The sequence below is a fragment of the Galeopterus variegatus genome, unplaced genomic scaffold, assembly GCF_000696425.1.
Source record: "Galeopterus variegatus unplaced genomic scaffold, G_variegatus-3.0.2 Scaffold1931, whole genome shotgun sequence".
In the NCBI taxonomy this organism is placed as follows: domain Eukaryota; kingdom Metazoa; phylum Chordata; class Mammalia; order Dermoptera; family Cynocephalidae; genus Galeopterus; species Galeopterus variegatus.
The window spans coordinates 178191-201393 of record NW_007728042.1 but is presented as its reverse complement, the minus strand read 5'-3'; the positions used below and the strand labels follow the sequence as shown (position 1 = coordinate 201393).

The window sequence follows — 23203 nt, the reverse complement described above, 5'->3', positions numbered from 1 at the left end:
CGGGAACCGGTCTGTATGTGGGATCCGAACCCTCGGGCGGGAGCACCGCCGTGCTTCCCAAACGGCGCACTATCCAGTGCGCCACCAGGCCGGCCCCCCTTTGTATGTTTAATATATTTCACAATAAAAAATTAAACAAAAATGTGATCAATTATAGAAAATGCTGTTGATAGGTCTAGCAAGATGAGGATTAAGAATTGATCCCTGGATCTGGCAGTGAAGTGCCTAGGTAAATGAAGTCAATCAAAACTACCTATAAGCAGAACTCTTCTAGAATGAAAACAACTTTTTTTGTTTTGTTTTGGAAGATGGATACAGAAAAGCAAATCTATCAATTCAAAAAAGTAAAAAGTAAGCTTTCCATAGCCAGCTAGCTCTATATAACTTTCTGGGGCAAAGGATTTTTAGAAGAGGGCAAGATTATTTCCCTTATTTTCAAAAACTCTCTATTCAAATGCATGTCATCATACCTGGGGTCTTCAAAAAGTTCATGGAAAGATTCCTATTATCTTTCAATTCCATTTTCTACAAACTTTTTGAAGTACCCTTGTAAAAGAGTGAACATTTAGTTCATAGTGAAAATCAGGATACTTCTGAGAATGAAAGGTGGGGCTACTGATAATTTTGCTGGATAGTGGCATAAAATGGGGTTATCCCAGGCAAACTGGCTCATATGGTTTTCCCATGAATAGGCCAAATTCAATTTAGTGCCCTAGTAAAAAGGTTTTCAATAAGAGATCATCAGGAAAAAAAGGGTCCTTAAATGTAGTCCAGGCAAACTTTTCTTCTGGGGGGGCGGCCCGGTGGCACACTGGAGAGTACGCCGCTCCCACTGAAGGGTTCGGATCCCATGTGGAGACCGGTTCCCGCTCACTGGTTGAGCGGGGTGCGGGCGCAACACTGAGGGTTGCGATCCCGTTGCCGGTCCCCGGTGCGGGCGCGATGCCGAGGGTTGCGATCCCGTTACTGGTCGGTAAAAAAAAAAAAGATTGTCTTCTGGGGGCCGAGCCCGTGGCACACTTGGGAGAGTGCGGCGCTGGGAGCACAGCGGCACTCCCGCCGCGGGTTCGAATCCTATATAGGGATGACTGGTGCGCTCACTGGCTGAGCGCGGTGCGGCTGGTCTCAAAAAAGGACCAAAAAAAAAAAAAAAAAGATTGTCTTCTGGCATGAAAATTATGATTATTAAGGGCAGGTTTCAAATGATACTTACTCAGTTGATGGTACACAGGTTTATGTAATCCTTGAAGTTTTATTGATGCCACAGCAGCAAGTTTCCCAGGGGGCTGCATTTTCCCATCTAAGAGATACCACACTCGAGCAAAAGTGGCCCATTGCTTGGGGGGTATAAAAAGGAAAAAAAAGAAAATTTTAGTTAATATGGAAATAATTGAATTTATTATTATATACCATCACATGTATTACAGTTAATGTCAACAATTACTTTGAAAAAAAGACTATCAGTACAGATTTGTTTACATTTTCTATCTCTGAAAAGGGGTCTTTTCTCATTATTCTGCAAAGGTAAACACAGTATTTTTTCCCGTCTTCTATTAGCAATATGACTCATGCTTTGTTAAAAACATTCCCAAAGATATATTTCACTTTACCTTATGACTTACATTTTCTGTATAACACAGAATAGAATCTGGAGGGGTAATGAGAAGCTCTTATGAAAGTAGAAGCTGTTTATGAAGGTCTTCAAAAATTTAAGATTTGTAGGTATGTTATATTGAAACAACTGAGTGGCCAATTGGAAACTGAAGATGATTCAGAGTTCAATTCCAGAGAAGAGTTAAATAGAACAATGTAGTTGGGAAAGTACAGATGGATGATGTTGAATAAATTTAAATTGTAAAAAGCTGCGTCAGACAGACATTTTTAAGTTGCCTCAGGCTAGACCACTGTTTTTGTAAAATTCATCAGAGTATTCAAACTCTAAGAAAATTCAAGCCCAGAATGATTTCCACCAGATGCTTTTTCCATACACATACACGAGGCTAAACAATGCCGGAAAAAATACAACTAGACTAGCTGGTTTTATTTTAGATTTAATTATCACAAACTTTAAACTAGCCTATACATAAGCAAAAGACCCCCCCCCATCCATTGCAGGCTAATACTTTGATAGAAAAAATATACTTTGATTTAAAAAAATACAAATGCTGCCACGATGTCAAATTGCTATAAACGTTTTTAAATGTTTAATTTCATTTGCTGTACTTATCTGATCACGTACAGGTGACAAAACAGTCCAAGGGAGGAACCACGCTTGGAGCAGCACTAAGCTAAGAGTCACCTTAGACTAACATATACAAAACTAATTCCTACCTTCCACCCGAAACCTGCTTCAACTTCAGCCTCCTCTATCTCAGTTGATGGCACACCCTTCCGGTTGTTCAAAAAGCCTCGGAGTAATCCTATTTCTCCTTTTGCTGTCCTTCAGGAAATCCATTGACTCTTCGAACAAAACCTGACCACTTTTGCAGAAGCCAGCGTTACTAGTCTGGCGTATGCACCATCATGGTCTAGCCTAGATTACTGCAATAGCCTCCAAACGGATTTTCTGCATCTGTCCTCCGCTAAGCCCCATCTCTGAAAAGTCTATTCTCGACCCAGCAGCCAGAATGCCTGTTAACACCTAAGGCAAATCATGTTACTCCACAGATAAAAACCTTCCGACAGGCCCCCATTTTACTCAAAAAAAAAAAAAAAAAAAAAAAAGTCCATACAGTGGTCTACAATGCCCTATGTGGTCCACCTTATTACCTCTCTTATCTTCTCTCGTAATTCTTTCCTTGGGGGTGGGGAGGGGGCTTGAAAAGAGCTGGCTGAAAAGAGCGGGAACGAGTACCAAAAGGACTATAGCAAGTGGCGGCCAGACTCACGACCCTCTTGTATGCGCTTTCCCAAGGAACCTCTTGGCCGAGGATCTCGGCTTTCTGCCGACTCAGCTTCATTCCTAAACCGGCCGGAATCATCGCTCTCCTTCTGCCAGTGTAACGAACCCCCAATCAAGCCACAAGAGTCCGAGCTCACCTGCTGCGCCCTAGAGAAACTCGACATACTCCCCTACTGCAGGGACCGTCCTTCTTCCAAGAGCCCAGCTCGGGCAGGCAGCGTTACTGGCCGGGCAGGAAACGCACAGAGCCAAGCATTACAGTTCCTAGCCCAGCCAGCGCTCGTCTGCTTCTCCGCCTTTTCTGGGTCCCCTCCAGTCTTCGCGCGGGAACACTTTCGTTATGAAAGGAGGAAGTAATGTAGTTATTGAGGGAATAACTCCCGAAAATAACCGGCTCGCTGGAAAAGTGCGGAAAAACGACGGAGGACACCATTTCCAGCCGACCTAAGCGCAAGGGAACCGGAAGTTCGTCACAGCGCGCGGCTGTTTGGATGTGGAAGTCGAGACAGAAAACTGGGGGTAAACTCTGAGGAGATGGATCGGTACCTACTGCTGGTGATCTGGGGGGAAGGAAAATTTCCAACGGTGGCCAGTGGGGAGACGGAGCATGGGCCAGAGGACTCGTCGGTTGAAGGTTCCGGAAAGCAGCCGGGTAAGCGCTGGGCTGAGAAAGGGCGGGAAAGGCTTGCGGGGAGGGGAAGAAGTTTGAGTTTGAGATCAGGTTCTACTGGGGAGGGACCTATGTCTAGTTGTCCCAAGAAGTAGTGACTATATTTGGGATAGGTCTAATGAGGGCTGATTAGTATTCATGAAAAAATAGGGACAAATTTGTCGATGCAAGATTCCCGCGCCCAGAAGTTCTTGGCACAGTCAAAACTAACTGAATTCCTTGTCTTAGTAATGGAATTTCTGCTCTTTGAAAACAAACCTATTCCATAAGTATTTCTGCCTCCTGTGTTCCACATGCAGGTTTTACAGAAAGGAGCAAGATGGGTGAGAGTTTTGCTGTCCTGTCTAGAATTTACATTCTAATGGGAGGAAACACCCCACATATTCGAGGAAGCTAAATCTTAAAAGCAAATGATAAATTTTAAACGACTTGAATTTGCACTGCTTTTTGGTGCTCCTTTCTAGACTCTGTATTGTGTTTTATTTACTCGTTTGTTTTCATCTAGTAGGCATTTTGAGGAGGTTGTGTATGAGGTATTGTGACATAGTTTCCCTTCTCAAAATTATTCTTTTGGGGGAATTTTGGGTTTGTGCCAACTGGCTGGAATGTACAAATCAATAGCCTTTCCTGTTTTCTTGCCTGCTTTAGGTTTACTATATCAAAACTTGAACAGATCTTAAGCAGCTTGTATTTCTTTTATGTACAACATATTGGTATTCAGAATCTCTGATGGTGAAGTTGGAATAGGCCTAGATTATGTAACTCTTGAGCCTGTTGAGTGAGTCTGTCTTTTCCTTTTCAGACTTCACAGCAGCAAATGTTTATCACCTCCTAAAAAGAAGCATTAGTGCTTCAGTTAATCCAGAGGATAGTACTTTCCCTGGTAAGTATAACAGAAACCCTTCTTTTTTCTAGCACAACATTTGTATTGGAAATTAACCTAATTCGATCGCTTAGGAGTACAAGAAATATTTGTTTACTGTGTACAAGGCACTGGGATGTGGAGGTACCTAAGGGAATACAAAACTGAAAAAGACATGACCTCTCTCTTCTTCATGATTGAGTATTATAAAGTTGTTATAAAAATTATTCTAGGTTCTAAGCTTGAGTTTTGCTCTTTACGAAACTTTGTTGTGCATCTTTAAGTCCGTATAACATAGGGTAATGTGGCATTATGAGGAGGATTTATGGTTTTGTCCTGAGTAAAAATGCATTGTTAATGCTCTTACACTTCTTACCATTTTTCTTTTCTGTACTTAACTTTTACTGAGTCTCGTAAAAATTTTTAATAATTGTTAAATACAGTGATCTTTTCTTAGTTCTTACCTCCTTTGGCTTTTGGAACTATTTCACTTTTTTGATCACCCTTAATTTGTTAAATCTTTCCTCCTTTTGCTTCTATTGTAATTATGCAAATGTATCTACTTAAATACTTCACTTCCTCTTCTTGTCTTCTATCTGAGAATGTCCTTTAAAGGCTCAGAAAATGGAAAAGCCAAGACAGACGAAGCCCTAAAAGCTGAAGGATGTTTCTGTAGATGCCAGGGAGAGTGTGCTCATTTTAATAACTTTTTAGTCCTTATGACTGTACCATCTGCTCATTTTTCTTTTCTTTCATCAGAGAACCTCTTGTCTCTTGGTTTCAACTATCACCACTGGGAAATGATTTCTGATACGTATGTGCAGCACTAGCCCATTTTCCAACTCTTAGTAGTGCTCTCATTAATTTTTCAAGTTGGTATAATTTTAGTAAATACTTCTATTATTGCAGGAAAGATTTTCATTCGTGCTTCAAATGTATGTGTAAAAGAGCTCTTGAGAGCATTCTAGGGGTTCTCATGATAAGCTTAACTTTCTGCTTGTGTGGATAGAAGTTTTTTATACAGGCAGACCTTGTTTTGCACAGTATTCTGGGATTATAGAAATGGCTGCAAGTTGGAGCCATGCAAATCAATAATCAGTGGGAAAATTACAGTTGTTCCATGACTTTTAAAACTTTTTGTCAAAATGTTAGAAAAAAGTCTCTAAAATATGTTTCGGTAAGTGAAAAAGGTAGTAAAAGTAATATTTACTTTGTATACTGTAATTTGAAACATTGAGAATTAAAGTATTTTATTTTTTTGTAAAAACCTTATCAAGAGTAATTTGAATAGTGCTTGCCACCTTCTTGTCATACTCACAGAATTATGATACAGAGTGAGCATCTTTTCTATGCTTTGGCAAATCATACTCCAGTTGTATCAGCTTCCAATGTTTTATCCTTTGCACTTTCAATGTTCTGAAATATCTGAGTACTGTTAGTGCAAAGGATTTTGCTGACGGCATTTTCTCTGGGACATCTTCATCCTTTTCATCATAATATGTTTGTCACAACAGCTATTTGTAGGACTCCATTTATGTTGGATTTGAGTATCACTTTCTGTTTTTTTTTGTTTTTTTTTTAACTTTTTGCCAATTCCCTCTTCCAATTATCTATTTATGTAAAATATCACATGGGTTTACCTGGAACACAAGGAGGCAACACAATTACATTTTTTGTCATCTGTGTGTGAATTGAATAGCAGGTGTGCAGTGATCAACTGGTGACAGACTTTGAGAGTAGTAACATGATTGGTCACTGATCATGATACACATCTTTTATTTATGTAGTGATTTGTGGACTGAGAATCTAGCAGTGATGTTTTACGTTATGCAATTGTACTGAATTAACATACCATGGTAATTGAAGTTTGAACTGGTTTTTTGAGGGACTGGTGCTATTTAAACTACAGTAGCTGAAATTAGTGCATATGTATTTATGTAGTGATTTGTGGACTGAGAATCTAGCAGTGATGTTTTACGTTATGCAATTGTAGTGAATTAACATACCATGGTAATTGAAGTTTGAACTGGTTTTTTGAGGGACTGGTGCTATTTAAACTACAGTAGCTGAAATTAGTGCATATCAGAACCATGCACGAGAGAACTGTCGTATTGAATGGACCATGCTAGGATTATTGCTTTCAGTAATTTGGTAAGTCTGAGGAACTGGATGTATACAATATGATTATAATAGGGATAAGGCTGGAGAGGTAGGCATAGCTGTGTGGAGGACTTTGTAAATCATGTTAGCGTGTTTGGATATTCTCCTAATAGTAATCAGCAACGATTAAAAACTTTAAAGGAGGAAGAGACATGGTCAGGTCTGTGCTTTTGAAGTATTTTGGCAGCAGGATAGTAGACAGATCAGAGAAAAGTATAGCCATTAGGGGGTTGCTGCAGAAGACCATCTGAGGAATGGAGGAGGCAGCTAGGGTGGAGAAAAATGGACAGATCTGAAGGAATTTATGGAGGTTAGAATTCACCTGATTTAGTATTGAATTGATGTGGTTAGGAAAAGGGAAGGATGAGTAAGGAATCAAGGATGACATTAGGTTTCTGGCCTGTGTGACAGTGTGATGGTGGTGACATTACTGAGACAGAAGCAGATTTGGAAGGAATATGACACCTTCAATTTGGAACATGTGAGTAGTTGCCCATAAGATGTCAAAGTAAAAATGTTTTGTAAAAGATACATGTGTCTGGAACTCAAAATGGGGGGGAGGGGCTGGAGATACAGTTGAAGCCATGAGAAAGGATGGGGTTGCTTATGGTTAGTGGGAAGAACAGGAAATCTCAAACTGAATCCCAGTATTTAAAGGAACTGAACACTAGTTTTTAGAGAAATGAGAAGGAGCAACCAGAAAGATAGGTGCCATAGAAGCCAAGTGTTTTAAGGACAGAGTGGTCAAATATGTCATCTTGATTCTTCTGTCTTATTCTTATGCTGAGAGGTCAAGTAACAACAGAACTAAAAACTGTTAGATTTAGTAACAAGTCAGTTATTGGTGAATTTGGTGAGTATAATTTCAGTGGCTTGTTGGAGATAAAAAACCAGATTGAAATGCATTTGGAGGTGGTGGGAAAGTTGAGGAAATGGAGGCAGTCAAGTGTAGACAGCACTTTCAGAAAGTTTATCCTTGAAGAAGGATAAAGAAAGGGATGCGAATTTAAAGGGACCCCCTTTAAAAAAATAATTTGAGAAATACTTATGTGTATTTAAATGCTGATGGGAAGGAACTGACAAAGGGGAACAGATTGAAATGCAAGAAAGATAATATATAATCAGTGGTCTAGGATTTCAGAGGAAGTTTGATGGATAACCTTGAATTGGAAGGATAATACCTCTTACATGGAAAGAATGAAGAAAGACTTAATGGGAATGCAAGTAGAATTGTATGTTTGATGGGTTCTATTTTGTGTAAGGAAGTAGGTGAAGTTTACTGCTGAGGTTGTTGGAAGAAGGTGGTAATAGGCACTTAGCGTCTTACATATCTTCTATGAGTTAAGTCTTGGTTACCACATTTCTCCTCCCTCCTTTGAATCCAATTTTTGCACATAGATCTAAGTTATTCATGACTCCACTGACAGGTACTGTGGAATGACCCTCTTGTAATACTCCATTCTTCAAGAACATCTTCCTTATCCTTAGGCTATACTTACTTTTTAACTCATGTGTCTAGGCAGGCTAAACCAGAGCTGCATGGTCTTTGGAGAGGGAATTGTTTTTACTAAAATGGCTTACGTGGTTTTGTGTTACTCAGTAGTAATTGAGTAAGTATATTTTTCAACATCTTTATGGCAGATTTTAATCTGTTTGAAATGGTAATTAAAATAACAATATGAATTTTGAATTGTGATGAACTGAAACAAAGTATTCATTGTGAGTGAATAATTTTGCTCTTTAGGCAGATTTTTCTGTTTGAATTTTTAGCAGAGATTTAAAAAAGATCCATGTATACATATATATAACTTGGAGAACTATATAATATGGTTCAAAATTATAATTATTATGTGATTCAAAAATTATGTAATTCTCTAGGCATATATGCTGTGACATCTGCTTATTTATGATATGCCTTTCTTCTAATTGTGATTTTATTTTCAAGCCTGTTCAGTGGGCGGTATACCCAGTTCCAAGAAGTGGTTCTTTGCAGTGCAAGCAATATGTGGATTTTATCAGGTAATATAAATTTAAAAAGTAGTTATTAATGAATATCTTTGTTAATATAAAGAATTTTATGAATTCATTACTTAGTGCAATTTTTTTATTTATTAGTTTTGTAGTTCTGATTGGCAAGAGATACATTTTGATACAGAAAACAATGAAATTGAAGATGTTCTTCAAACAAATATCGAAGAATGTTTGAGTACTGTTGAGTGTTTTGAAGAAGAAGATAGTAACAGCAAGGAATTGATGTCCTTGGCTGAGTATGTTTATTTGCTTTTTATACTATCTTTAAAATATTTAACACGAGACATTTTAAGTCATGTGGGTAAAGATACATATTTTATTAACTATAGTGTGGAAATTTTAATTAATTGGAATGTTCAACTCTTCATTTTGGAAGATATTAGGAATTTAGGCCTTTTATCTGAATAAAATTCTTTAAAATGCAAAAACTGTATGTGAAAATGTTTTGTTTTTTAAGTTTACATAATTATAAGAATCATAAAAAGTGATATTTTAATAAATATGTCACTTTCTTAAAGATAAATCTGCCTGATACTGTATTTTAAGAGCTTGAATAGAAATGTTGCTTAATGTTAATAGCTGGCATTCAAACCAAAGTATCATTTTCATTTTGCTATTTGAGGCTGAAATATGTGATCTTCAATTTATGTGTGTCTTCAGCATTTCAGATACCTTTTAAAATCCGTAAAGATTTTTTGAGGATTATATACATGATTGAGTTCACTTTTAGGTTTTTTGAATTGTGGTATAATATATAAGTTGATCCAGTTGACATAAGTTGTGATTAAAATATTTTTCTTCATAAGATATCCCATTTCTGAATCACAGTTAATGCCTTTCATTTTAGTTTTCCACAGTATTTCATGGCAGAAAACTGCTTTTGTTGTATTTTCACATTCACATATTATAAAATATCTGTAAGTAGCTGCAGACTTTAAAAATTCCATTTTCCTATTTCCAGACTATATTTGTTTGTACTGATTATTGAAGGGAGACTTTGTAGAACCAGGGAAAGAGCATTGAACTGTGGGTTGGTAAAGTGGTCTCTAGTTATATGATCTTAGACCAGTCACTTACCATGTCTGGTCCTTTATTTTCTCATCCATAAAGTGTTGAGGTTCTTTTAGATGATTTCAACAGTTCCTTCACACTTAAAAGCTCTTATCATTCCATGTTTTCCCAGCCCTGTTAAAAGATGACAAGTATAAAAGTAAATATTTTTAAATGGCCTAAATATTATTTCCACAAGAGGGAGCCTGAAAACTATAGTTTAACATAAAATTCCTTAAGTTTTTTTAGACAATGGTGGGTAGGTATTTTATATTAAGGGATTTAAGTACCTTTATACGTTATGATAAATTATTTGGAGAAAAAAATTTATCATATGGGTAAAATTAATAGGTTTTGAAGAATCTAAGGAGGGCATTATATTCTCCAGTCAGGGCTGTTCAATGCCGTTTGGTGAAAAGCCATATCCTTCTTTATTAAACACTTAGCAATACCTTTTAAGATTCAGAAAAATGGTCTGTTATAATGATTTATATTTAATATACTAGATATAATTTAGAGAGTTTTATTTCCTTTTTCATTTGTTTGTGTGTTTTTTTGGGTGTGGGTAAGAACTTGTACTTGGGGTTTGAATCCTAGCTTCCATATGTACTTTATGTAACCTTAGTCAAGTTATTTCAAGTGGAGATAATAGTAGTATATAGTAGATAACATGGGATTGTTATCAGGATCAGATGAAATAGTGCATCTACCATTCTTAATAGTGTCTGGTGTATAGATCCTTTTAATTAATATTACCTATTATGATTATATATAATATGTATGTGTTGGTTTTTTCCCCTAACTAACCCTTTTACTTTAGTCTCTATGAAGAATCTGCAGAAAATTTGCATCAGTTATCAGACAAGCTTCCTGCTCCTGGTAATATTTTGACTGCTTTTAATAATTTGTATCTTATGTTACACTTTTTATGAATGAGTGATAAATTAAGTCTTTAAGTTAGTGTTCTCACTTTTAATCTTGAAATATAAAATGAAAAATAATTTCTTAATTGAAGTTGATACAAAAGGTACTACACTATTTTAATAAAATATGCTACTAAGACATTATAGTTCTTTTCATTGTTTTCATTTAGTTAGACAAAAAGTAGAACTTAGAAAGTTAAATACCCATCTTTGTTTCCTTATTTATTTATTACTGAAGAAGAATCTTTCCACTGTATTATTGTTTTCCAGAGTATGTTCCATAGAACACTAGTCCTATAAACAACTCCTGGGAAAAGGTTCTTTAACCTAGATAATTTGGACAGCATTCTTTTTTGGTGAAGTATACACATTCTCAAATGGAATATTGTACAGTAAAAGACTCCCTGTACTCAGTATTTTTTTTACAGAAAGCATTTTTCCTATATGGAAAACATATTTTGTGAAGTACTGTATCATACTAGTCTTAAGACTTTTTTGTCTAAAATTCATCTTTTTTTGTGTTAATCAAGTAACTTACCTAAAATTTGGTACAATTTGGCATCCGCACATCATTTTGAAGAGCTTTCTTTTCTGAATATTTTTATTATTGGAGGTCATTTGTCAAAGCAGATATTTGCTGTATCTATTATATGTCTTACATTGTACTAGGAGCTGAGTGTAAATGATGTGTAAAGCATATGTAATTACCATAAAGGACCTTATATCTCACATTGAGTCCTTTTATTCAAGGAGATCATGTTTTAGTACAAAAAGTCACACATGGAAAGTAACTGAATGCATTGATAAATAAATATATCAGAATTGTGAATGAAATGTGTCAAGTTCAAAGTATATATATATATATAGTTGCTGTTTTGGCAAATTAGAATACTTTCATTATCAAATTTTTATTAGGTTTCTGTTTTGAGTTTTCTGTTCTTTCAGTAAATTTATAATTTTATAACATTTAGAGAATTGAAAAGTTATCTTTTTTCTCAGCATCCAATGATGTTGTCAGTATAATTCCATTTTCTGAGTGTTTCATTGTCTTTTTAAAAGAGAAATAATTTATTTGAACATTACCATTTTGTACTAATTCATTCCCTTTTGGATAACAAAATTAAGTGTAGAAAAATATAATGAAAGTGCACAGGTTTTTTTTTTTTTCTTTTTTGAGTATGACAATAGCATTGATGATCTTAAGAGTGATGTGTATTATTAACCACTGCTACAGAATTGGGAACTAATTATGATATAGTTCATTTGTTTTCTAGCATATGCTAGCTATTTCAAGATAACATGGCTTTAAATCAAATGATAAACATTTAAAAATTTTGATCTCCTAAAGATGTGTATTGTTTTGAAGAATTTCAGAAATTAAAGTTAAAAATCCTCCTTCATCTTCTAAATAAACATAAAATTCAATTGTTTGAGGTACTATTTTGAGAATGTTCAATCTATCATGTTTAAAAATTATAAAAATTCCTTTTTCTCTTTCTAGGTAGAGCAATGATAGATGTAATACTATTGCCCTCTGACAAAGATCCTCCTAAATTGAAAGACTGTTTACCTACCATAGGAGCATTAAAACATTTGAAGGAATGGTATTCCGCAAAAGTTACTATAGCAGGAAATCACTGTGAAATGTAATCTTCTTTGTTCATATTTGATTATTGTCTGTGTTGTCCATTTTTACATTTAACATACTACTCTTAGACTCAGCATTTGAAAATTATTTTAATGTGACAGAATAAAGTTTTATGTTAAGCTGTAATCGAAGATTTATCTCTTGAGAAGAATGTAGATTTTTCATATTTCATATTTATATTTCTGAGAAGTTTAAGTTTTTAGTAGATATTATTGATGCTGTTTTATAACTGTTATCGAGTATTTATTTTCCAAATACACTGTGTGCTTTTAAATAGGCTTGTATTGTCTAGTAAGCAGTATGATGAATACCATGGATACATGGATACACTGGATTTGTAATATTACATTTGTTTTTGTAACATATTTTTTTGTGTGTTATGTGCCAGTGTAGAAATAAATATACACTGTTATATTTTATGACATTTTAGTAAGGATTAATTGTATATTACAGTTTTGACCCTTAATAAATATTCAAATTAGATTTATTAACTTTATGATTTTTTTTCATTCAAGAAGTTTTTATTGCACTAACTTTATGCCATTGCACAGCCGTAGATGCTGGTAAATTAAGAAAGTAAGAAGCCATGATCTTTTTCATGGAAGTGCAGGGAGAAACAGGAATGCCAACAGTCAAGATAGTCTATGATAAATGCTATTATAGAATTCCATATAAAGCTATACGGAAACCATTTAGGAAAGCAGTTCTCTTTTTGAAGATAAAAAACCCACATTGAGTGTGTGTGTGTGTGTGTGTGTGTGTGTGTGTGTGTGTGTGCGTGCATGCATCTGATACATTTAAGCCAGTAGTAAGAGGAAAGTCTATTTCTTTATTCTTAGTATTAAAGGTAATTACTTTTAATTTGTGGGGATGTTAGGATTAAATGAATGTTATAGCACCTCACTCAGAGACTGATTTAATGAGGATTTTATAATATTAGTGGAAAAAAACTTGGCAATTTTGCCTCTTAGGCTTAAGTTAACTATAATCATTAAATTTAAGTAAAATGTAAAACCCTGTATTTAATTATCATGATCTTTTTGTTATAGAAATTGTCAGGAAATTACAGAATACCTTTCTGCTAATGTTGTATCATTAGAAGATCTCAGAAATGCTATTGACCCAAAGGAAATATGGAGGGGAAAGATTCAGATATGGGAAAGAAAGGTAAATGTATTTCTCAATTATCAGTTTGCAAATCAAGCCTTTCAACTTTATTTAGGACACAGATTTTTTTAATTGAAAAATAATTGATTATACATATTTGTGTGGTACAGTTAAATATCAATACCTATGTACAATGTGTGATGATCAAATCAGGATAATTAACATGTTCATCATTACAAAATGTAACTTTGAGAAGGAGAGAACAGAATTGTGGTTACTAGAGATGGGAAAGGAGGAGGGGGCTAGTGAGAAATTGGTTAATGTGCACAACACAGGTATTTAAATAAATCTTTATGAAAATGTACCTTATAAAGATGTTCTAGAATAGTGCAAAGTACAACTTTCTGCAATAAAGGAAATATTCTACGTCTGTGTTAGTACAGTAGCCCATTAGCTACATATTGCTACTAAGCACTTTATATGTGACCAGTTCAACTGATGAACTGAATTTTTAGTTTTATTTGATTCTAATTGACTTAAACAGTACTATGATTACGTTTTGGGCACTGCAGTTCTAGAATATAACACTTTAAAAACAGAATTTGACATCAATTGAGGTCATGTTGTTTATTCACGTTGCTTTATTTTATTGCATGTGTAAGTTACTGGAAAAACCGTTTAGGACATATTGTAGTATTTCTAATACCACCTTTGGTGATCTCTGCCCTTTTTTTAACCTGCTCTCTGACTTTGAACAATTTTTTTTAACTTTACTAGACCCCAGATTTCTCAACTACAAGATAAGAATATTAGATTAGATGGATCTTTCTATTTCTAAATATCTATGAGGCTTCCTTTCTGCTTTGGCATCTCTTACTATGAATGAGTATGTTTTGTGGTTTTTATAAGTTTTGTTCATTTTGAAATAAATGTTCCTAGTAATTTATGTATTTTTGTAGATTGGCAAAACTAAACCAAGAAAGTTTCTTAAAGTCATTTGGGTGGCATGTAGCATGAGCAGGCCCTTGCATTTCTCTAAAGTTTTTTTATACTCAGTACTGTGCATTTTTCCTGTTCTATTCACCCTTAATAATGATTTAATGAAACCTCTAATAAGACAACAGGAATTAATGTGACTGGGTCTGTCTTGTTGATTTGTATGTTGGTTCATCCTAATCTTGGAAAGGTTAAATCTGTGGGCGAACCTTCTCTGCATGTGGTTTTAATGTAAAAAAAAGGAAAACAAAAGCAAAACTGTGTAGCCAAGTGGAATATACATTAGCTAGGACAATTGCTTTTGTATACATTTCTTGAAACTGCATGTTTACATACAGACAGATAATGGCAGAGTTCATGTGTTTTTCTTACTCTTTTGAATAGGAAATTAAATGTCCATGTCTGCAAAGGATGCATTTAAAACTTGAAATCACTTTTTCTTGGTCGAGAATAGCTTCTAGCCAAGAGGCATTATAGCGATTAAGGACATAGATTCTAGAGTTGGGTTGCCTTCATTCAAATCCCAACTCTTTTTCTTTCTAATCTTTTGTGACATATTGGGTAATACTTAGCCCCTTGGTGCCACAGTTGTCTTCATCTCTAAGATAGTCATAATAATAGTTCTATCTTATACATTTTTATGAGGATTAAATTTTTTAAAGCTCAAAGTAGTCATTCAGTAAGTGTTAGCTATTATCATTGCTGTCATTACTGTTAATAGTACCTTATTATTCTTACTTCTGCAGCAATTGATCTTTTCATCAACAATATATACTGAAGGCAAACTATGTGTGAGATGCTATACTAAGGATCTAGTAGTGAATGAGACAGTTTCTGACTTTACATAACTTACAGACTGGTAGAAAGCCAGATATTGAACAAGTATATGCAAAAGTGGTTGTTTGGTACTGTGGTGGCATAGAATGGGCTTAACATACTTTTGCTGGCTGGTGAAGGGCCAGTGAGAGCTTTTCATGAAAAATTGGCAGCTAAATTGAAATAGGAAGGATGTCTACCTAAATGGAAGAATCGTACTTTGAGCTGAGAAATCAAAAATAAATTTACACATGGTTTTTTTTCCTTAACTTTTACATTATAATAAGATGTGTTAATTTTTATAAGTTTATTGATGATGCCTATAAATATGCTCTTGGTTTCCTTTCAGTTTGGATTTGAAATTAATTTTCCGGAATTTTGTTTAAAGGGAGTCACACCTAAGAATATTAGTATGTCTAATTTAAATACTTGCTTTCTTGCCAAAAAGACAATACCATCAAAGGATAAGAATATTTTGCCAAAGGTAATTGTGTTTACTTTTTTTTTTTTTTTGGGTAATCATTATGTGTATTTTTGTTGCTATAAAATATGTTTGAATCTTGATTTACTATAACTAATATACGTACTTAAGTGTGCCCACTAGCATGATTTTTATTATAGTTAGGTGCTTAAGTTATACTGTGTTATCAGCATTAAATGTTGACAAAACTATCATTGTTTTAGAGTTTTTGAAAAATGTACTTGTTCTAACTTTAAATTATTATAGGCCTGAAACCACCTTTGGTTTGGATGTTACTACATGACCTAAGACTCAGTTTGGAGAGATTATGATATAGTGGAAAGAGGATGGCTTTCTGATATTTAGTAGACCTGGGTTTGAAACCTGACTCTGTCACCTATGAAGTGTTGGGTATAACCCCGGGTAGATTGATTAACTTGTTTATGAAATGGGGGCAATAATAACAAACTTATCTTACAGAGTTATTATGAGGATTAAATGAAGTAAGAGATTAGAATCTGACATAGTACCTGACATATGCTTAATTTATGGTTTAAGAAGTGTTAACTCTCATGCCACATCTTCTAAAGATTATTCCTAAAATGCAAATAATTATAAAATATAATTACAAAAGCGTTCAGTTTGCCTTTTAATTTAAACATTGGAAAAATAACATAAGAAGAGATATGGAAGTACTTCAGAAATTCACTTTAAAAGACCCAGTTTAAGAGTGTGCAAAACATAGTAGTCATGATGTTACAAGGATGTCAAATTGCTAATTAATATTTTCTGATCAAAAGGTGGTACACAAAAGGGCATAATTCTTTACATGAACTCATTTCCCAACATTTGTTTAGAACTGCTTACTGTAAGTAACTTACTATGGCCATCTGTCACAGGAATATTAAATTCTTTTCTAAAGATAAGAATCATAAGATTGATAACCTCAACTTCTTTGGTATTACACAATTCAAGTATGAATAATGTATCTAATTTTTTGTTACTATTGAAGAGAATCTTAGGGTACAACCTATTTAATAATGTAAGATCATCTCTGTCTTTCTGTGTCTCTCTCTAAATGTATACACACACATACTATATATATACACACACACAAGGGTACTTTAAAAAGTTCATGGAATGGTTTGCATTGTCTTTTAATTCTGTTTTTTCACCAACTTTTGAAGTACCCTCATAAGCTAATGTGTGTGTGTGTATATATATATATATATATGTACACATACACACTACATACACATAATTATATATGGTGAAGTTACTCAGCTTTCTGCAAATGTAAGACTTTTTGTAGTTTCTTGATTTTCCACTTAATGTGAAGCACTCTAGCTGCAACTGTTGAAATAACCATTTGGGGGCCGGCTGGTTAGCTTAGAGCTTGGTGCTGATAACACCAAAGTTCTATTTCTGTACTGCCTAGCCACCAAAAAATAAAATGAGAAAGAAATAATGGTCCTTCACTAGCTCATTCTAATTTAGTTTTAGTCTCTACCCAAAGAAGTACTGAAATTTTATTTCTCTGAGTAGAGATTTCTATGTTAATTAATTACCATATGTTGGCTTTACTATTTCTTTAATTTCTTTAGTCTTCAGTACTTTTTTTTTAAATCTCAGCATACCACTCAACCTAAGTTCATCCTGGAGTGGCATTTCTTTCTCTTTTTCAGTCCTGCAGATTCTACCTGCAGAAGTAGGTTGCTAATTTGTTTCTTCAGCACTCTGGCCTCTTGGATCACCTGTCTTGCTGAAGACAAATACCAAAAGTTGAGAACTCTTGTCTTCTGTTGCTTGCTTCTTTCCATATTTGTTTTCTCCTGTTAAAACTCTTTCTGGTTATTAAGAAATCTCCATGTCTATCTCTCTATTCTGAAAGGTAGAATTGAAGTTGAAGAGACTCTTGTCTGCTATGAAGAATTAAATGTTTGGCTTGTATAATTGTAAAAAGTTGCTTTATAAGATCCATTTTAGTTTTAAACCCTTAATCACTAATTTGTTTTACTTTCATTTCATTTATATTATTTAAAATATTATGCAATTTTAATTCTTTTTCCAGGTTTTCTATTACTACGGCCCTGCTTTAGAATTTGTGCAGGTGATAAAATTATCAGATCTACCTTCCTGCTATATGTCCGACATTGAATTTGAGTTGTATCCTTTCATTTACAAGTTCATTTTAGATTTCATTTACTGTGTCAGGTAGAATGTTCAAGTATTGCCAGGTAGATAAATGTGTTAGGTATGTATTCATTTTTATTTCATTTTATTCATTCATTGTTTTAATGTTGATGTCCAGGTAGGCTGCCAGACTCATTGTTGGAGTTCCTGGGCAGGGAAGTTCTTACTTTTTCTACGTCCTGGATCCTGTACCTATCCCATCAGAAATCTTTCTCCCTAGCCAAGCACTTTTATTTTTGTTCAGTATTTATCGAGTATTGTGGGTAGGGCTGTGAAGTAATACAGAAGTGATTGAGCCTTGGTTCTTTGACATATTATAGTGTTCTCTGCCTGAGCACAGGGCAGATTTACTTACTATCTCACCTAGTCTAGCATTAGCTGAAACTCTGTTCTTCCTGGCCTGTGCCCAAACACCCCAATGTACATCTTTTATGTGTTTTTATTTTTGCTATTCTTTTATTTAGTGCTTAATGCTTTTTTTTTTTTTTTTTTTCCTTTTTGTCTTTTTTCGTGTCCAGCAACGGATCGCAACCCTCAGTGTCGCGCCCGCACTGGACCGGGACCGGCAACGGGATCACAACCCTCGGCGCTGCGCCCGCACCTCGCTCAGCCAGTGAGCGGGAACCGGTCTGTATGTGGGATCTGAACCCTCGGTGGGAGCGCCGCCGCGCTCCCAAGCGGCGCACTGTAGCAGTGCGCCACTGGGCCGGCCCGTGCTTAATGCTTTTTGAAAATGATTTCTCTTTTTCCAAAATCTAGGAATGGATCTCTGTGACTTCTATGTTTTTCTCTATATACTGTTTCTGCTGAAGAAATCTATAACTACAATATATCATAGCATATAGCAAACACTCAAAAAATATGGTAGAATGGATGATTTTGTATTATGTTAGCCCAAACCAAAAATGCTCATTATTTTCTTCTGGAAAATTCTTTTCTGAATCAAAGATAACATTTACAAAGGCATAGGAGAACCTCATCCAGCTGAGAACTGTTTGTAGTCTAGCATCACTAAAGATCAGTGGGGGTTTTTTGTTTGTTTGTTTTTGGGGGTTTTGGAGGGATTTTGTTTGTTTGTTTTTGTGGGGGGACTATTAAGAGATCCAGATTGGAGAGGCTTTTCAGATTGATCAGATCCTAAAATACCTAATATAGGATCAGATCCTAATATACCATGATTGGGAGTTAAATTCTGTCCTAAAGGTGATAATGAACTATAAAAAGATTATAAACCAGGGAGTGGCTTAATCAGAAGAAAATTTTAGATCATACTGGTAGGAGTTTGGAAAACTTAGTAGAGCTTGAACTTAAGTGGCATTTGGAGTGGAGAGCCAGGGAAAAGTATAAGATGTGTTAAGGATGTAAAATCAACAAGACATGATCTATGTATTACGGGCAGGGAAAGTAAAGAGACCTGAGGAGTGTAGGTGATTCCTTATGTTGAAATTGGTGCCACTAATTCAGATAACATGAGAAGAAGAGCTGGTCTTATAGAGGAAGAGGACTTAGGTTTGGGTAATTTGAGTAGTAATGTACCATGGGTAGTTTTTAAAAGTTTTATCCATTGTACATATTACTGTTTCTAGCCAGGTAGCCTGCATGCTACATGGCAGTATAACTGTAGGAGTGACCTCCAGATATAAGCTATTATGAATCTTTCTTTTCTCTTCATCTATTAGCAGCTTATAGATCAGAAACTGGATAACATTAGACATATTTGTCTTATATTAGATCCTTGTTTTAGACCAAATGGCTTTCAAGTTGTCTTTCAAGAAAAATCTAGGACTTAAAGAAAACCCTCTGGGTAGTGGGATTGGAAGATAAATTGAGTGAGCGTGGCTTTGGACCCCCTCCTCCAACCACCAGAGCGCACTTCTTTCTGTTCTAGATATCAGGCTTTTAAGTAAGATCGCGCATGGAAAAAGCTATCTGCATCAAAAATGTTTGAAAAGCACACTTCGAACTGTTTTCCTGGTACCACCCCATATTTAGATGGTTGACCCTGTTGTTTTTAAATGATATTTAGTATTCTTTTCATTTTCATTGTTTTAAAAAAGTTCTGCAACTTGCAAAAAAATTCTTCGTCAAGTGCTGTATTTATACTTCTAGAATAGGCAGAGGGCATCCTGGTATTGCTGCTCATTACTTACGGGGTAGAGAAGAGAGAGGAATGTTAGGAATCTGTGGAGAAAAACGAGTAATTTATATACTCATGAAATGTTCAAATGTTTCTCTTGCCATCAACATACTTGATTGGTAAGCACCAGTTGGCTGATCTGTCTTTTTATATACTTTAGTAAATGTAAATGCTATCATATATATCTGCAAATATTCAACATATTTTATACTCTCTTTTAAGAAACAATATCTAAGAATTTTTAGAAATACACCTAAGAAGAAAACATTTTTGTAAAAAGAAATTGTTGGTTGGAAATGGAACACTGGCATAGTGTTCTTGAATTTTTATTCAGAAGCTTCAGTTTTTATAACTTTCTTGTTCTGACAGCTTATAGTAATGCTATTCATAGTAGCACTATTTCTTAGTATGTTTTCAGAATCCAACAAATAATCAGAAAAATAATTATCCTTAAGGAAAGAAGTAATTGTTAATTCCTACAGTTAAATTTTTCAATAAATTAAGAACTTGTGGAAGGATTGAAATCATCAGACTTACTTTAGGGGAGTAGAATCATTTCATAGTTACCATTTTATTATTTCTTTAACTCCTTAGTACAGAGGATTGACAAAAAATACAAAACAGAATTCTGTGTTGCTGTTGGAACAGATTTCTTCTCTGTGTGGCAAGGTATGGAGGGGTTTTTTTGTTTTATTTTTGTTTTTATATGTAACATTTAAGGATGTGTAAGAAAAGAGAACGTAGCTTGTTAATCTGTTTTTGCTTGATGACTTGGATTCTTTAATGTGATATAACATGATTTTGGTCCTAATTTATATTCAGACATTTTGGACTTTTTATAATAACTCAAAGTATCTGTTTTTGCTTGATGACTTGGATTCTTTAATGTGATATAACATGATTTTGGTCCTAATTTTATTCAGACATTTTGGACTTTTTATAATAACTCAAAGTTCTCTGCAAATGTAAAGTGGCATTTTTGTTTTAGAAGACATTTTTCAGAAATAAGCTTTATGACTGATAATTGCTTTAAAGTTTTAAAATTTTACAACACATTCTTGTTAACTTACTCCAACATCTGATTCCAATTCTGTGAGAAGACATTCATATGCCTGCATTATCTTTTTCATGGTTGGGCAGGGGGTGGGAGTGAGAAAAACTTGTGAAGCTTCACTAAATCATCTGTGAGTTTTCAGTTTTTCTTTCCTAATTTTGATGATGTTTAGGAGATATGTGTATATTTTAATAGTTATATAGAATGATATGACAAAATTGATATATTTTTAATTACAATGTAAAGAATTTTAAGTGAATCATCTATTTAAAGTCAAGTATAGTTTTTAATATGAACAAGTAGAAGTTTTACTTTCTGTTATTTATTCAACTATCATGTTTCTATGAAAATAATTTTTAAAACAAAATATTTATTGGCAATAGTTATATAACTTTTATTTTTAAAATAGATTATTATCCAACAATCCTGCAGGGAGAAAATGATTATTATAGTTAAAGCAGTTTCCTTGTGGTGCTATAATCAAATCTTGTTTAAAATTCCTTTAGAAAATTGATATAGCAAAGGAAATGTGATTTTGGCCTTAAGATGCTTGACTATATAGTAACTTAAAATTTTGACTTCTAGACTTTTCTTTTTTCTTCATAAATGTAATAGTCTTTTGAATAGTATACCAAAGTATTGTTTTGATAAAATGGCCTTTGAATGAACAGCCTAAAATATGGTATTAACCTGGTATTCATCCCTTAAGGATAACTAATGTGCTAAATTTTGAAATTAGAAAATTTGTTTTTTATATGTTTCCAGCATATATCCTTCTCTGTGCTAGGCACTGTACTAGATATTGGGTTCCCAGTGATCAATTGTAGAGTTGAAACTTCTATCATCATGGGACTTATTTTGGTGGGAAAATAGAAAGAAATAACTGTAGGTATAATAACTATGAAGAAAATAAACAAACTGACATAGAGAATAAGCCACGAGAACCTATTTTAAATAAATAGTAGTAAAATTATACATTTCTACAGGACTGTGTGCATAGAATTGTTATGAAGTGGTATAGTTTTTTTTTTAAAGTACAGTAAGAATAAAAAATACTCTGTTTCTGTTTTAACCCAAGCAGCTAAGTAGCTCTCTGTATTACCCTATCTAGTCACCTAATTTTCTGAAGCCTCTTTATTCCTTATTCTTTATTCTAGGAAATGAAAATTATTTACCATTTATCATTAATCATCTCATCTATATTATCAAATAAGGGAGGAAAAAAATATGGTATGGTGGATCATTTTACATAGAAGAGCATGTGCTTTAGAAAACTTGGATTTAACTCCAAGTTGAGCTGCTCACAGGCTTACAGATTTTTAAATTGTAAGCTAGAAATAATAATCCCTGTATTACCTATTTCAGAATTGTAATGAAAACCAAATTGGAATATATATTGTGAACTACAAAGTGTGATATAAATGATGGTTGCTAATTAATATTTACTATCTTTGAAATTTATGTGGCTCACATGGTCAACACATATGTAGATATTCTCTAGGTAACTTGAAGATATGAAAAGTATAGAAATTTTATAGAGAAATTTATGGAAGTTTTATAGTTTTTAGTTTTATAGAGAATATTCAAGTCAAAATCAGATATATACCTATAATTTGATTAACACAGGTATAAAATAATTCCTAATTCATCTAGTTATTGATGATAGGCAATACAAATTCTAAAAGCAAGCTAAACGATTGATATTTAATAATATTTCAATTGTTTTGATTTAAATTAGTTCTATTAAATTGGTATTTTTATTGCTTCTTGGACCATCACTGTAAAATATTAGGACACACTTTATTAGTAAGGAATAAATAAATGAGACTTTATAAATATGTTCCCACTTTAGTGCAGAAAAAGGGATAATTTTTGGAAACATGTATTATGTAACTTAGATAATAAATCTGTAAATGTGAAGCAATTTTTCTTTTACATTGGGTTGTAATTTGTCTTGTATAGTTTTGAAAAAAAGTTTTGAATTGTATGCTTATTTCTTGAAATAATTCTAGTGTTTTATGACTTGGTTTTCATTTATTTACTCAACAATTTTTTTTTTTTTAACTGCTCACTATATGCCAGATGCTTGTTCTGAGTATTGGAGAGAAAAAACGTGGATTAGGTCCTTCCTTAGGAACTTTCATGGTGCTTAAATTCTAGTGACTTATGTGATCCTTAGTCAATGTCTGAGCTT

The 23203-nt window shown here is 34.0% G+C and overlaps 2 protein-coding genes across 2 annotated transcripts in view; one reads left to right on the top strand and one right to left on the bottom strand.

Moving 5' to 3' along the window:
* Positions 1–3374, bottom strand: part of MRPL13 (mitochondrial ribosomal protein L13) — a 36324-nt gene extending 32950 nt beyond the window's left edge. Inside the window, exons 1-2 of the mRNA XM_008579623.1 lie at positions 3040–3374; positions 1214–1337 (exon numbers count right to left, since the gene is read on the bottom strand). Coding sequence (XP_008577845.1) covers positions 1214–1337; positions 3040–3066 — 151 coding nt within the window. The 5' untranslated portion in view covers positions 3067–3374. The remainder of the gene's footprint in view (positions 1–1213; positions 1338–3039) is intronic.
* Positions 3375–3436: 62 nt separating this feature from the next.
* The window catches only part of MTBP (MDM2 binding protein), a 76507-nt gene continuing 56740 nt past the window's right edge, over positions 3437–23203 (top strand). The window contains exons 1-10 of the mRNA XM_008579621.1: positions 3437–3554; positions 4375–4455; positions 8540–8613; positions 8710–8861; positions 10496–10554; positions 12100–12244; positions 13296–13413; positions 15515–15649; positions 17697–17791; positions 20555–20624. Of these exons, the coding sequence (XP_008577843.1) occupies positions 3437–3554; positions 4375–4455; positions 8540–8613; positions 8710–8861; positions 10496–10554; positions 12100–12244; positions 13296–13413; positions 15515–15649; positions 17697–17791; positions 20555–20624 (1047 nt within the window). The remainder of the gene's footprint in view (positions 3555–4374; positions 4456–8539; positions 8614–8709; positions 8862–10495; positions 10555–12099; positions 12245–13295; positions 13414–15514; positions 15650–17696; positions 17792–20554; positions 20625–23203) is intronic.